The 15,867-nt window shown below is 40.4% G+C and overlaps 1 protein-coding gene across 5 annotated transcripts in view; it reads right to left on the bottom strand.

The window, feature by feature from the left end:
• The window catches only part of Kitlg (KIT ligand), an 80,062-nt gene that overhangs the window by 32,264 nt on the left and 31,931 nt on the right, over positions 1 to 15,867 (bottom strand). For all 5 annotated transcript variants that reach the window (XM_076920080.1, XM_076920083.1, XM_076920081.1 and 2 more), the window contains 2 exons: positions 12,853 to 12,966; positions 574 to 636 (listed from right to left, as the gene is read on the bottom strand). In XM_076920080.1, coding sequence (XP_076776195.1) covers positions 574 to 636; positions 12,853 to 12,966 — 177 coding nt within the window. The remainder of the gene's footprint in view (positions 1 to 573; positions 637 to 12,852; positions 12,967 to 15,867) is intronic.

The raw sequence follows: 15,867 nt of genomic DNA, 5'->3' as shown, positions 1-15,867 counted from the left end.
TCACATCTTTCTGGATGGCGGAGTCTGATGTCTTAGGAGTTTATAAAAGCACGCAGAGTTACTATGCATCTTTTTGGTCTGCATAACTCTAGGGGAGTTTGTCCACAGCGTGACATCCCAAAATTTACATCGAAACAAAATTATAACTCCATACTTGTATTCAAAGCCCCATTGCAAGGCTAATAAGCTAAGAAATAAAATAAAATATTCTATTTTCTCAAATAAAATAGGAATAAGAGTAATATATACATGAGTCATTGTCAAGGAAAAAACTTAACATGATTTTATATTCAAGCCCCTTTGAGAGATGCCCAGGGGGGAAAAATAGACATCAGTTGCTAAGTCTAACCAAGATGAGCCGTTTCTGTTTAGTGTGCAGGCCTCAAACACTGAAGTGCTCACTGATAATCTCTGCAGCAGGTTGAGGGGAAAATGAAGAAGAAGAAAAATATAGGTCAAATTCTAAAAAGATATCATCTTCAAGACAGCGAGCAGAGAATGTCTTTAATGTGTATGGTCACAGGTCACCCGTTAGCTACTAAAATGCAAGTCAGAAATGTGTGAACTACGTACCAAAACATCCATCCCGGCGACATAGTTGAGGGTTATCATATAGTCATTTGGAAGATTTGCCACCTACGGAGACCAAGAATTGAAAAAGTGAGTAAATACAAAAGAGTTTCTTGAGAAAATTCATATATCCAACCTGTCATATCATTAATATCTCATGCCCCTTTGTTATCTAATATACAGTACTTGAGTTGTAAGTCCAGTTATGGGTGGCTACGAATATACCACCCATGGTGGAGACCTAGCCAACCACTCAGGGCTAGTGAAGTCAAGGATCTTGGAGGAGATCCTACAACTATCACTTTATTAATTCTATTGAGTTTTTTGAAAAAAAAAAAAAAACTTCATAAATCTTGATTTCCATTTGTAGCACTGGAATTCCCCTTTGGGGCAATTTTTCAATTTGTATCTGCATAAGGTTGTCATCAGTGTGATAGGTCAGCATGAAGAAGGATACTTCTAGAAGTACCAGTTGACCAGTCACATTGGATGTACTGGGTTTTACATAACAATTCCCACAGCGATGCTAAGGGCAGGCACTCAAATTGTAGGGCTTCTTTCCTCCTATGTTGATTCTATGCAAAGTCAGTAAAGCTTCAGAAGGACTAGTCTACTTTTTTAAAGAAATGAATACTTTTGAGTTTAATCTAGGAACATTGGGTTTTGCGATAGGTCTCAGCTCACTTCCCTTGGGTTGGACACGACATGCTTCACCAATCTGGCTAGCTTTTAAAGGCTTTGAAATCTTCTAACACATTTATAGCAATAGTGCTAGTATCAGTGAATAAGCAATGGGCTGGAAACTAGAGGAATTGGAATTAAGCTACACACTGTTTTATTTCCTTCATAAAACAAAGATCCAGTTACCTATCACTTGTTAAGGGAATGTGCCAAACCCATTATAAACTAGCAACCGGAGTTCTTTATTGAGAACTAGTTAGAAAAATGGTTTTTCAATGGCATATACTGTCTTTACTCTGTGTCTGATATCTTCATTGTTCCTATAGAAAGCTGCGATGATATGCATATTTACAGGGGTAGGTTATCTCTGATATGCTTTCTATAACATCAGACATATGTTGCTTCTCGGTCTTGCCACTACAATCTGAAAGCAATTTGGTGAGAAAACACTAGTCAACCTCAGAAGTGGTCAGAGCAGAGCCAAGGGAATTATTGGTCCCATGGTAACTTTATTCCACCTCTCATTCCTTTCAGCCTTGATGGACCAATTTAACAATTGCTCTTTCTGCAACTCATGTGACCATTAATAACCAAGAGGTCTAATCGTTTTCGAGTATTTACTATATTCTAGGACCTATGTCCTTAAGGGGCCAAATGACATTATTATTTCTCTAACACAGCATCTGTGTTTAATAAGGGAAGAAATTGAGACTTAAAAAGACCAAATCACTCGACCGAAGACACTTGCCTCTTGGGTGTTACATGTGGACTAGGATTCAGGTTCCGCAATGAAATGTGTCATGGATCAGCAGCACATATAGATTCTTTTTTTTTTTCCTCTTTTTTTTCCTCTTGATCATTGCAACAAACTGTCCAATAATCTATGTGTAAAATGCTACCTACTAGTAGCCTGGCATGGTAACACACCTGTAATCCACTAAGTGGCCAGACAGTGCATGGAATTCTTGGGAATCTCTACCATTGTCCTTTTTATGCTATTTCCAATAATAGAGTAGAATTTTCAGAAATACACCTGGGCTCCTAAAGAAGGTGATTTTTTTTTTTTTTTAATTTATCTTAGGAGTTAACTCTACACTCTAACTTTTTTTTTTCTCAACCAGGTTTCCTGACATGCTTTTATGACTTCTTTTGCCTTCGAAATTTCTATGCCCAAGTTCAAAAGGCAAAACAACCCAGTCGTTTTACACAAGTCCCACCAACAAAGGCACACTGTAAACCTTAACAGGCACAAGACTGAGCCGTTATATTACAGCTCATGATGGAATAGCCATGGAGATTAAAGTCATTCCATGAGGAAAACACACCAAGAAGCGGTGAGTCTTCTAAATACAGGTTCCTGAAGATATGATTTACATTGCATTTTATAACAGAAGTTTAGATTCACTATTTAAAATCCTCAGGATAAGGGAGATGCTGGCCAGCTTCATTTTATGAAGAACCAATATAGAGTTTATTTACAGAAGCCAAAAGGAGCTCACAGAAAAGTTCTATGACCAGGACATGAGCATCTCCACAATGTCAGCCATAGGATGGAGCTCCACACTGAGCTAGTTTACCTATATTGAATTCCCAGTGGGACTAAAAGAAAAGACTGTGTTTGAATATGGCTTTACAAATTATAGTAACTTTTCATACAGTCACTGTTGGAATCCCATGAGGCATACCTTATTAAGCCAGTTTCACGAATGAGAATGGGGATGGACGGTGTATGGAGGTATGGGAGGTGAAATGGCACCTCCAAGGTCAGAGGAACCAGGAGTACCTGGGAGAAGGGAGAAACCCTGGCTCATTGAGCTTGTGTCTGCACCACGGTGCAGGTTCTTGCTAGTACTCGGCTTTCTCTGTTTGCTTTCCAATTACTGTTTGAAGAGAATTTGGAAAACCGAGGTGCAGATATTTACGGTCAGGTCATAGATTATGGTATTACTTTCTCAGCGTCTGCAGCATGTTGGATAGGACTGAGAAAGCACAAATAACCCTGCCATGAATTCCAAGTCTCTGATGTCTATTGATCACTGGGGAAAGTTTTATAGAGAAGAGAGAGCCTTGGACCTGAAAGACAGATGTTGCTAAAAGATGTGGAGTTTGATGTCCAGGCCAAGAGCACAGGTTCCGGAGACAGATGGTTTACACTGGATCCTGGCCCACCACCTGCCAACTCAGGTGTGGGAAGTTACTTCTACTACTTCAGCTTTCATTTCCACATGCATAATTAGAAAATAGACTACAGGGTGGCTAAAGGTTTTACAAGAATTAAATAACTCATACTAAGGGCTAGCTGGGCATGGTGATGCATGTCTTTATTCCCAGCACTTCGGAAGCTGAGAGTGAAGGATAGCCATGAGTTTGAGAACCTTGAGCTACATAATGAGAATCAAGCCCTCCAAGGTTAGAAGGCAACCCTGTCTCTAAAATCCACAGGAAAGGAAAGAAAAAGAGGTGCCTAAAAGAAGGCAGAAAAAAAAAGGAAGGGAGGGAGGGAGAGGAGGGGAGGGCTTAAACATGGTGTATAAATGCTTGCAGTAGAGGCAGCATACTGAATACAAAGTATCATATACAAGGGACCGAAATGGTATATTGGAGAGACTAGCTAGAAAAGAGATGTTACATTAGAGACACATTAGGGAGAGATCTCTGCATGCTGGGCTAAGAGATCCCCGCTGGAAGCAGCACCATCCACAGGAACAGTGGCCCTTGGGCACATCACACTGTCCCCAAGGACTTTCTACTTTGTCTCTGAAAGAGGATTATGTGGCTAATTACTAAGATTAAGTCTGGTTAGGGTTTCTGGCAAGCAGGGAAGGAACAGGGCGGTAAATTCAGGATAAGTATTTAGTCTAGATAGAAGAGTGGAGAGATCAGAGACAAGCCTCGAGTTTAGAGCGCTACCAGGGAAGTGCTGGACATGTTGTGTTCAACGTGTGCACAAGAGAACAGGCATCTCTAGAAAAAGCAGGAATTAAATCTGAGTGTTGGCGTTGCACATCTGTAATTCTAATATTTTGGAGATTAAAGACTCGGGAATCGGGGTTCAAAGTCACCACCGTGAGATACAGACAGACTACATGGAGGGATGGTGAATTCAGCCTGGGCTATGTGAAAGGTCTCTGGAAAAGGGAAACATAGAAAGATGGATAAGGAATCAGAGAGGCTTCTTCCAGCAACGGATGGGAGCAGATACAGAGACCCACAGCCAAACATTAGGCAGAGCTTAGGGAACCTCGAGGAAGAAGGGAAGGAAGGACTGTAGGAGCCAGAAGGGTGGAGGACACCATGAAAACACAGCCCACAGCATGAACTAAGCAGCGCTCATCCAGGCTCACGGAGACTGAAGCAGGAACCATGGAACCTAATGGGTCTGCGATAGGCCCTCAACATACGTACTGTGGTCTTTTAGCTTGGGCTTCTTGATGGACTCCTAACAATGAGAATAGGGTGTCTCTGACTCTTTTGCCTGCTCTTGGGGCCCTTTTCCTACTGGCTTACCTAATCCAGCCCTGACATGATGGTTTGTGCCTAGTCTCATTGCATCTTGTTATGTTGTATTCGGTTGATGTCTCTGGGAGACCTGCTCTGTTCTAAAGGGAGATGAAGAAGCAATGCATCTGGAGGCGAGGTGAGGCGGAGATAAAGTTAAATTTTCTGTAGATATTTGAGGTTTGGACATATTCAATGACATTAGGGGGAAAAAATGAAAACCAAACCAAACAACAACAAAACAAACAAACAAACCCAAACAAGCAAAAAAAAAAAAAAAAACCAACAAAAACAAAACAAAACAAAACAAAAATAAAAACAAACCCAACAACAACAAAAAATAAAACCCAGAACAACGACAACAACAACAGCAACAAAACAGCAAAGGAGAACAGTTCTCAGAAAGGCTCGAAACTTTGCCAAGAAAGAGTCTTGGCAATGCAAGTTGGCACTGGCTGCTTACCAGACCCTGCAGGTATTTGGACTCAGGAGAAAAGAACACAAAGTCGGGACACTTAACTCCATCTCTGGGTCACTGGTCTAAAATGTCTGGTTCTCATGACTCAAATGTCATCAAGGTCCTTAAAGGTCAAGAACCCAATGGGCGCTTGGACTTCTGTGACAAGACCCTGTGCTCTCAGTGTTTCTTCCAAGTCCTCAGCAGTGACTCATGGTTTCCTTGGCACCATCTGTAAAATGGTTTCCTTTTTCAACCTTTCAGGAATGAAGGTCAGGCTCTTTAGTCTCATCAGAAGCAGTGATGTTAAAGAATCCTGGCTATAGCAGGAAATCCTTGAAGACTCCACCTTAGTGACCTAGCTTTCTATAACGTGGCTTTCAGTCTCATGCGTACTTCAGGAAAATACCGTCTCTTGCCTTTGGACATTTTGATTTGGAAATTTTGGTTTTTCTGTTAGTACTGTCTAAAAACCTAATTAACTAGATCAACTATCATAGGTAATTGGGTGATTTCTAAAGAAAAAAAAACAACCAAGCAAACAAAAAACAACAAAACAAGTAAACAAAAAAGCAGCAGCAACAACAACAAATAAAAAAAAATAACTCAATAGTGATTTTAAAAATTAAGATGATGTCAGAAAACTTTCTATACCACCTCTCATTGTTTCAAAACACCTAAATGAAAGCAAATAGCCACTCTTCCCTTTCAAATAGAACAGGTTAATTTCATACGGTACTAGGGATCAAATCCAGGTCCTTATGCATGCTTGTCAATAACTCTACTGATTCCAGCCTAAGATCATTTTTTAAAATCTACTTCACAATGGCATGGTTTGAACATGGTTTGTTCCTACAAAATTAATGTTGGAACTTTTTTCAGCATTTCTTTGTAACTTCCTGACCCCAAGGTGTGTGTGTGTGTGTGTGTGTGTGTGTGTGTGTGTGTGTGTGAATTGGAAAACGGATGTGGGAGTCAAATCTCCCCTGGTACCTGTGGGTTCCAGGGGTTCAACATAAGTAAGCATCTTTGCTTACCAAACTAACTCAACAGTCAGTCATGCTGAAACTTAATCTCTATTATGAAACATGGTGGGGAAAATGTGAGATCTTTGAGAGGTAGCTAGGATTCTGTCCTTAGGAATGGGGACTGCTCTCTAAATGTAATGTACAGATTGAAGGGCTCTCTCAAGAGTGTGTCTGCCCTATAAGCCAATGGGACAAGGTCTTTGCTTTCTGTCTCTCCTTGTGGTACATTGCCCTTTCTTAGGACTGTTCCAGATAGAAGCATTTGATACAGTCTTTGCCTTGGACCAGAACTGTGAGCCAAATTAAAACTCTTCATAACTTACCAAGACTGAAATATTGTGCTATTAGCAACAGAGACAGCATGCATATGTATATGATGTATATGTATATTTATATATGTTATGATTATATATAACTGTATATATCTTATGATTATATATAAGTATATATATTATGATTATATATATATATCTTGTGAAAATATATATATGATGATGATTCCAGCTAAGTTTATAGTAATTGAGCTTCTAAATGTAACAGCTTCCCAATCACCATAAGATAAAGTCGGTTTGGGAAATAAAATTCATTAGATTACCCTGCTAATTCATAAACGACACCTGATTCATTTTCCTCGGCTACTTGCAAGGCATTATCAATTATGAACATCAATCTACCTCAGAAAACGCTTTGAGAAAGACAAATGATGATTCAGCAGATCCTTAAAGATGAAACAGAACAGCCAAAAAGAATTTAAAATTCACATTTAATTAAATTCCTCCCTGCCACAAGTGAAGGGAAGAGAGTACCACAGATGAGAAGAAGCAAAGGGAGACCAGATGGGAAGAATCCACTTGAACTGTTTCAATATTTGGATTCCTTCCTACACGAGCACTGGGGAACTTTCAGCACCGTATTGCAACTATCCATAGAATTTTTTAAGTTTGGCTCATCCTTATCCCAGATACTTGACTCTTTCCTTAGGTAGGTCTGACTCTCCCACGGAAAACAAGTCTTGCAACATTTTTTTTCAAAAACAAAGCAAAATGTTCTGTAAATAGATGAACTATTATGCTAAGTAAACATGCCAGAAGAATTTCAAATAAAAGCCATGGGGACCATAGGGGCAGTACAAAATGTCCAAGAAGAAATTTAAAAAAAATGTAAAGCTATAAATCATGTGCTTCTTTGGCATGAGAATCACCCAAGCAAACATACTTAAGGTCTGTGGGCACAGTGCAAGCTGCCACCTACTGTAAAGACAGAGCTGGTAGAGAGGACAAAGGAATGACCTCCACTGGGGGAAAAAAATAAAGACCTGTGAGCACAAAGCAGAGCAAAATAAAAAAATCATAGTGCCAGCTCATGTCCTTTCCATCATTAAAAAGAAAAAACAAAAAACCACCAGGGTTACACCTGCAAAACCAAATCCTCTTGTTCCGTTCAATTCCCTCATTCCCTTTAGCCCCGAAAGATTGATTTATTCTAAGCAGTTCAGCCTAATGAGACATCATTGTGAAATAAAATAATGTAAAGCTGAGAAGGACTACAAAATTCTCTAATCGCATAGATCTTCCTGGGGCCCCTGACTCCTCTGAGAAATGGGGAAAGCTATGTGCGGCCCCTTCAGAAATGGACATAAAGCATGGGAAAGTAGAATTTAGAGTCTGAAATGTTAAGGACCCTCAATCACATCCATGTTTCTCATTTCTACATTCAGAAAAGTGGATCGTAGAAGGATCCGGTAGTTTGCCTATGGGCTGATGAACAGGTATTCAGTGGTACTCAAACACCCCTGGCCCCAGCTTCCACCAAGGTTCCTAGCCTTACCATCCTTTAAAAGAAACTCTACAATTATCTGCCTCCATAACCTCAGCAGTCACTCTTATTGAGGGAATGAAGCTGACAGATTGGCATAGGAAATACTTAACATCTTTGTAACCATGAGAAACAGAGACCAGCCCTGCAGTTTCTGGGCAAACCACCATCTGCTTTCATCCTCCAGGGAAACATTAAGCTTCCTGAACCCACATCCACAAGCTGCACCTCAGCACTTCTGCACTAGGGACCACACGGCTCCCTGAGAGACTGCCTGCCGGGGCTGCGCTCCGTCTATCATACCAATTTTGGTTAAAGACGTGGCTTTTTTGAGCATTCTTTCAAAAGTTCCAATCTACGTCAAGCCAAGTTCAATCTGGAAGCACGGATCTATAAACAAAAGTCAAAAGGCTTCGTGGCTCTGGGAATCACTGACAGCTACAGTCCCTGAAGGCACGAAGAGGTAAAGGGCCCCGGAGCTACACCTCAGCTCTCTTTCAACGTTAGTTTCCTTTCGTGTCTATAGGTAGATCATCTCTGCGTTCCCCCCCACGCACAGCACAGCACCACCACCATAAATGGCAAATGGCGTTTGTCCGGAGACTCCTCGATTTCAACTCTTACAATCATTTGATAAGATTAAGCACAATCAATTTATTGTAAATGGCAAGAAAACTGGGACAGAGAGAATTTATGTGATAACAACGGGCTCTTAAAAATTGTTTAATATATATACCACAAAAATGAAAGGAGGAAACTGAGATTTAGAAAGGTAACTCCTTACCTAATGTGAAAGAGCTAGGATGTAGACACAGATCTACCCAAATCCATGATTTTAACCAATGGATACATGAGCACAAATCAAATCCTATGCTATGCTGTGAAATTTTTTTAAAGTAATTACATTTTTGTATGTATGTATGTATTAAGTGTGTGTGTGTGTGTGTGTGTGTGTGTGTGTGTGTGTGTGTGTGTATGTGCTCTCACATGCACACATGTGCACACAGCCACATGCCAGGGGTATATGTGGAGGTCTGAAGGCAACATATAAAGGTCAGTTTTCTCCTCCCTTATCAGAGAGCCAGGGATAGAACTTGAGTTATTTAGCTTGCGAGAAAGGTCCATTAGCTGCACAGCCATCTTGCTGGCCCCACTGTTAATTGTACTGGTACAGTGGGGGCACTCGCATTGTAATTCAGAGAGCTGATTTATCAAACTCGATCAATAAATTTCTGGGTTCAGGCGTTGTTTTATACATTTTAATATCTACCTCTATAAAATACAGGCTGTGAATTGCATAGGTCTTTATTCAGTTGCAAGGGTTCTTCAGACCCTTCCTAACTTGACTTACTTTCAAATGTCTTCATATAAAATATTCAAGAAAACATACTGAGTTCACTAGAGGAACTCTTGGATGATTTGCCCTTGAGTCAAGTGCTGGAAGGCAGATGTGTGTGTGTGTGTGTGTGTGTGTGTGTGTGTGTGTGTGTGTGCAGTGGTTTAACCTTTGAACTCACAGTAAGAAAATATATATTACTGTCAATATTAATAAACTCTCCCTTTCCAAGCATTTCTTCTTTCTCATCTTCTTAATGATTCTGAAGGGTTTTCAAAAAAATGTATTCACTGTATATTCATATAGGGCTTTATTCAGTTACAAGTGATTATTAAAAGGTAATAATCAGCAGATAAAAGCAAGAATAGAGACTCATAAGGAGATGTTTTTAATACCCATCTGTGCTACTTGAAAATACCACCTTGACATTTACAGGAAGTGGTACTTCTTAAGTCTTAAGTCGTGTTCCTTCCAACACTTTGCAATAACACCTAAAAAAATTTCTCTTAAGCATTGCATTAATCTTCATATGTTCAGCCTGTGGTCAGATACACCCTCATCTTCCAACAAATGGACCACCTATTTTTAACAATGTATTTTATTTTATATGTATGAGTCTTTTGTCTACATGTATACCCTGTTCACCATGTGTGTCCTTGATGCCAAGGAGACCAGAAGTTGGGTATCAGATTCTTTAGAACTGGATTTACAGAACCCAGGTCCTCTGGAAAATCAGCCTGTACTCTGGATCTCTGAGCATCTCGAGCCCACGGCCACTTTTTAAAATTCGCAACTTCCCTAGTCTGCTCTCAGCATCCGCCAATATAGTAGCAGCAGCTCCAGAAGGCTATTTTCCAGTGACCTACTTTAAGCATACTTTGGAGCTTTGTATTAATAGACATGCTTAAACTCTGCATAATGTAGAATCACTTGGAGATAGCACTGGGGCTGAATTACAGGGAAGATGATGACCTTTTGACCTTTTCTTTTTTTCCCCAGTACTAGATATCGAACCTAGGGCTTCACACATGCAAGTGCTCCTGCACTGAGCTACATCTTGAACACTTTGTCTCTAAACTTTTGACAGAATAGACCATCTAAAGCAAACTGTTCTGAAACCTCTTTACAGAACTTCATGAAAAATGTAGGTGCCTGGACACTCTCCCAGACTTACTGAATCAGTTCCTTGGATTAAGGCCCAGTGTTTCATAAGCACCACAGGCCGTGGTGATGTACATCAAAGTGCAGCCTGTCCTTTCTCCATTCACCCAACGACACTGGATGATGAGTGTGATGGTTAGCTTTCATTCTCAATTTGAGACAATCTAGAATTAACTAACAAAGGAGTCTACCTGAGGGATTGTCTACATTAGGTTAGGTTGGCTTGTGAGCATATCTGTGGGAGATTATGTTGCTTGCTCTAATTCGCATGAAAACACCTAACCACTGTGGGTGGCACCATTCCCTACGCATGGCATGCCAACTATATTAGATGGAGAAATTGAGCTGAACACTAGCACCCATGCTTTAATGCATTGCTCCCTGCTGAGCGTGGGTATGATGCTACCAGGTGCTTCAAATTCCTGCCCCTTTGACTTCTCCTTGATGATGGAATAGAGCTTGGAATTGTGAGCCAAATAAACCCTTCTCTCTTAAGATGTTGTTATTCACAATGGGAAAGAGAACTAGGACAATGAGCCTGGTATGGCGGGTATATACCTGTGATCTCCGCATAGATTAAAAACATCACAAGTTTGATGAGGTCGAATTGGTCTACACATAAAAGTCCAGATCACATACACACACAAGAAAACAACAAATGTCTCAAATACTTGAATTTTGTGCTGGGGATATATGTAACTCAAAGACAAAGCACTTACTTAACAAACACAGTTCCTTAGTACCATATCCCCAACCCCACATACACACAAGGGAGGGTAAACAAATGAACAGCTTCTACTGATATACACAGAACTTAGAATAAAACACATACTGTCTTTTTAAAATATTATTTCTTGGGTCACAAATTAACCAGAAACTTGAAGAGAAGGCCCATGATCTATGCTTCCAAAACTACTTCCTCCCCATTCCCCACCACCTGCCTTCTCATATATCAGATACTCAACACTGAGCTGGAGAGCCAATAGGCAAAAGCTGTACTGTTTGCTCACCAGACTTCAAGTAGAGTGTTCATACACTGTCAGCTATTTTATGACTTTCAGTGCTAGGGAACAGACTCAGGCCTTATGCACACTAGGCAAGAATGCTTTTAAATCTGGAATGTCTTGGCATGTCAAGGAATCAGCATAAATCCTGTGTGTGTGTGTGTGTGTGTGTGTGTGTGTGTGTGTGTGTGTGTGTGTTTCTAATTCTTTACTGAGGGCAAATTAGCCAAACTCTAACTACAGAACTCAGCTTTGATTTCCAAGTTCTGTTGTGAACAACACACACACACACACACACACACACACTAACCCATAAACCAGTAATGCATAATTTGAAGTCAGAGCTCATTGTTTTATATACTAATACCAATAAGTATATTTTTATTTCTTTTCTCCAAATAACAACTCTTATTTCTTCCCCATTCTTGTATCAGCTATGTTTCCTACTTAATTTTAAAACCACCTAGAGACACAGAGTTGAGAAATGTTCATTCAGTTTTCCTTTCTTTCTTTTGGGACATCACAAAGGACTAGGCTGTGCTCCAGCACATGATTCTCCTGTCTCAGCTTCTTGAGTCACTGCATGTGTGTGTGTCATCATCATGCCTGGCTCAGCCTCTGATCATACTGAAATCATACCCAGTGGTCCAAGTAAATATAAAATATCTCTCCTAGGTCAAGAGAGTAGCAAATACTGCGTCTCCATTGCGCTTTGCTCTCTGACTTGAGTCTTAACAGAAGTATCAAGAGAAACGAAGCAGGAAGCTGACGGTGATGAAGACATGTGTGCGGAATGCGGTGATGAAGACGTGTGCGGAATGGCTCTTGCTGAGGGAGGACTTCCAGTGTGACAAGCCTGGAGGTGAGTGGATCTGCACTATGGGGTGGAAGAAGCTCCTCCTGCTACATTCACTGGGATCAAACATCTTGCCACGCATGGCAGTCTTCGTGCTGATGAAAAGAGCATGGCTGCCATAGGTGTCCTGTGGCTATGCTTTCTACAGGAGCAGGAAGGCACAGGGCAGACATAGTCACACAGAGAAACCCACTCAGTAGATAATAGGGAATAGCCACTCACTGTCTTGAACCGAGAGGACAAGACTAACTAAGAACCAAAGTCATTCTGTTGGTGTTCAAAGGGTCAGTTATACAGACAAATACACCATGACCTAAGCATCTCCCATCTGCCGAGAAGAAGCACTTTAGATTTGTACACTGGACTTGTGTTGAGAATGCCCTAAACCTATGTGGTCAACAATCACATAGGAAAGACTCAAAGCGCCAACATCATGTCTTACTTACCAATTTTGTAATGTCTTTTACATTATCAGTCACAGGATTCCCGCAGATCTCCTTAGTTTTGACGAGAGGATTGAACAGGAGCAGTTGAAGAAAAATGCAAGTGATAATCCAAGTCTAAACAAACAAACAAACAAACAAACAAAAAGAAACATTTCTTGGTGTCCATCAGTTTAAAAAAAAATCCAGAATTATGCAAACCAGTAACACCTTACACCATATGTGGTAGATGCAAATATGCTAGAGCAGGTTTTTTTTTTTTTTTTTTTCTTGTTTTAAGCGGATGGCTTAAATGTTAAACATTCAAGTTGCTCTTACCAAACTGAAAAGAAAAAGAGCAACAACAACAAAATATTCCTGGCTTCAATCCTGTTTGAATTACTCTTTCAATGGCTTCACTGTTAACTTCTGTTGGAAGCTCTCTTCAGCCAGTTTCCTGATGGCAATTAGGGATGAACTTGTAGCAACACGTAACAGAATTATCACTTAGGGGGACCTGGGGGGGGGGAGTAGGAATGCATGAAATTCATAGCCTAAGGCTGAAGGGAACCACTCTCCTTTTAAATGTAGACAATTTGGCGAGCAGAAACACAACCTTGAAAGGAGCTTTCATTTAGAACTCTGTACTAGCACACTACTCCACGGTTTGGCAGAAGGGTGTGTCTTTAGATTGAAGGCAGAATTTAACCTAGTTTTTACGACAGTGAGAGAATTATTATGTGCAGTCAGTTTGTTTACCACTTATAGGGAAAACATGCCCTTAGCCAATAGAAAGATATTTTTTAATGGTGGCAAAAATTCTCTCTCTCTCTCTCTCTCTCTCTCTCTCTCTCTCTCTCTCTCTCCTTGTTTCTCTTTTTCCCTCTCTCTATCGTTCCCCCTCATTCACCTCTCTTGCTTTCACAGACACATGCGCCCCTCACAGAAAAATTATACCTTACACCATGGATTAGTTATTTTTATGCATGATTTGTTTTTCTTTCTCACAGTATATTATAGACTTTTCCAAACTTGAGCATCTGATTTCCCTCCCCCCCAAGCATCTACAAAACACATACAATAGTGTCATGCATACAAAAATCCCTCAATATGTGTTTGCCAGATGAATCCACAGTCAAGTCAGAAATCTATTGTCATTTCCTAATTTAGTAACCATTTACAGAACAAGGTTCGGGAGGCAGACACTGCAGCAGTCACCAGGGAAACAAAGACGATGAAGATGCCTTGAAACTCAGAGGCAGGTAAATAAATAATATCTCCACCCATAATAAATGTCTTTGGGAACACAGAGAAGAAAGCAACTAATAAATTAATCTTAAGAAGAGACAAAGGGAAGAAAAGCAGTGCCAGGGAGACCTAGAGAGAAATGTCACGTGACTTTTGTGAGAACTAAAACACACAAGGACTTTGAAAACACTGATAAAGAATAACCCCTGCAGAAAAATAAGCAACATAAACAAAGGCATGTTAAAATATTTAAAAACATGTTAGAGCCTTTAGGAACTAGCATTCCATCTATGGCATCTAAAAATTATACAAAAGCACACGTGCACATTGCTAGAATCTTTTCTACTTGTGTGGCTAGCTGCACATTAAAAGGAACTAAATTATTTTCAATAAATATCTGCACACTGACACACTGGACCACACAAAGCCTTTTTTTGTTTGTTTGTTTGTTTTCTAACATTTTCACTATGATACTGCTTCTGTAGATACAGTGGCTTACACATGGAATTAAAACCTCTTATCCTTTCACTGCTTGGAAACCCATTGAACAGTAACAGTTCCTAAGTTTCTTTAGGATTATTTGGAGTACTGTGGGGACATCACTCTTCATTACACCATCTCCCCTAGACCACAGTGGAGACCAAATGGTACAAATGATCTCTCTGGGGATCCCTGTTTGGGGGAGAACTTGACACATGCTTCCCCTTAATGTCACAGTCTTCCTTCATGGGTATTTATTCTATCATGCCTTTCTTTTACACTGCTGATGCTGAGATGTGACTCCTCCTGAAAACTATTCCTCCAAGGCCCTTTATCCTGATAAGATTTGGGAAGCCTCCCCAAGGACCTTGGTAACTGGCCAACCAAGAATAATGTCCATACTGTAGGTCCTAGGAAATATGGAGGACGATGACGTCTCTTGTCTTCTCCATGCACTATTCCTGGTACCAAATGAAAACTGGGAAGAGGAAACAGGGTAGAGGGGAGAAAGGGGCGGGGAAGGGAGGGAGGGAGAAAGGGAGGAAGGGAAAGAAGGAGAGAGGGAGGGAGGAAGGGAGGGAGGGAGGGAGGGGGAGAAGAAGAGGGAAACAGAAAGAGACAGAAAGACTGAGGCAGAGAGACAGGGAGACATAGAAAGAAAAAGAGAAACAGAGACAGAGACACAGACAGAGACACAGACAGAGGCAGAGAAATAGAGACAGACAGACAAACAAAAGTTTCTCATTCATTAAAGAAATGGTTATTAGGTACTTTACTGAGTATATATCATGTGCCACACATCTCTCTAGATGTTACACTAGACACTGAACGAAAAGACAGAGTACCACTACTTCTGTAAATTTCACCTTTAGCTTAGGGAGATTTACACAAACAGAAACAGAACTGTGTTATATCATTTGATATAAAGTCTTAAGAAAAAGAATCGTTAGAGCCAGGGGAAAAGATTGATATTAAAACACAGTGAGACCATTTGAACCAAAAATCACAAACAGGCATAATTTTAGGTTCAAACTGAGAGTCACAAAAGACCCAGGTACGGGACAGGCACACCCAATTTCATCGGGCTGTATGAGGTGGCACAGCAACAGCTGTTATGGTTTTTACAAACTGGAGGTTTGTGGCAAGCACGTATTGATCAAGTCTCTTGGTGCCAATTCTAACACCTCTGATGACCCTCAGCATTCTTAACAATAAAGTACTTTGAAATTTCTCTTTATGTGTATGAGTGGGTTTTTTTTTTCCCTGCATGTACATCTGTGTACTGTGTCCATTCCTGATGCCCATAGAGGG

Source organism: Arvicanthis niloticus, chromosome 22 (genome assembly GCF_011762505.2).
Source record: "Arvicanthis niloticus isolate mArvNil1 chromosome 22, mArvNil1.pat.X, whole genome shotgun sequence".
Taxonomy (NCBI): Eukaryota; Metazoa; Chordata; class Mammalia; order Rodentia; family Muridae; genus Arvicanthis; species Arvicanthis niloticus.
This window is presented reverse-complemented; position numbering and strand designations above follow the sequence as displayed.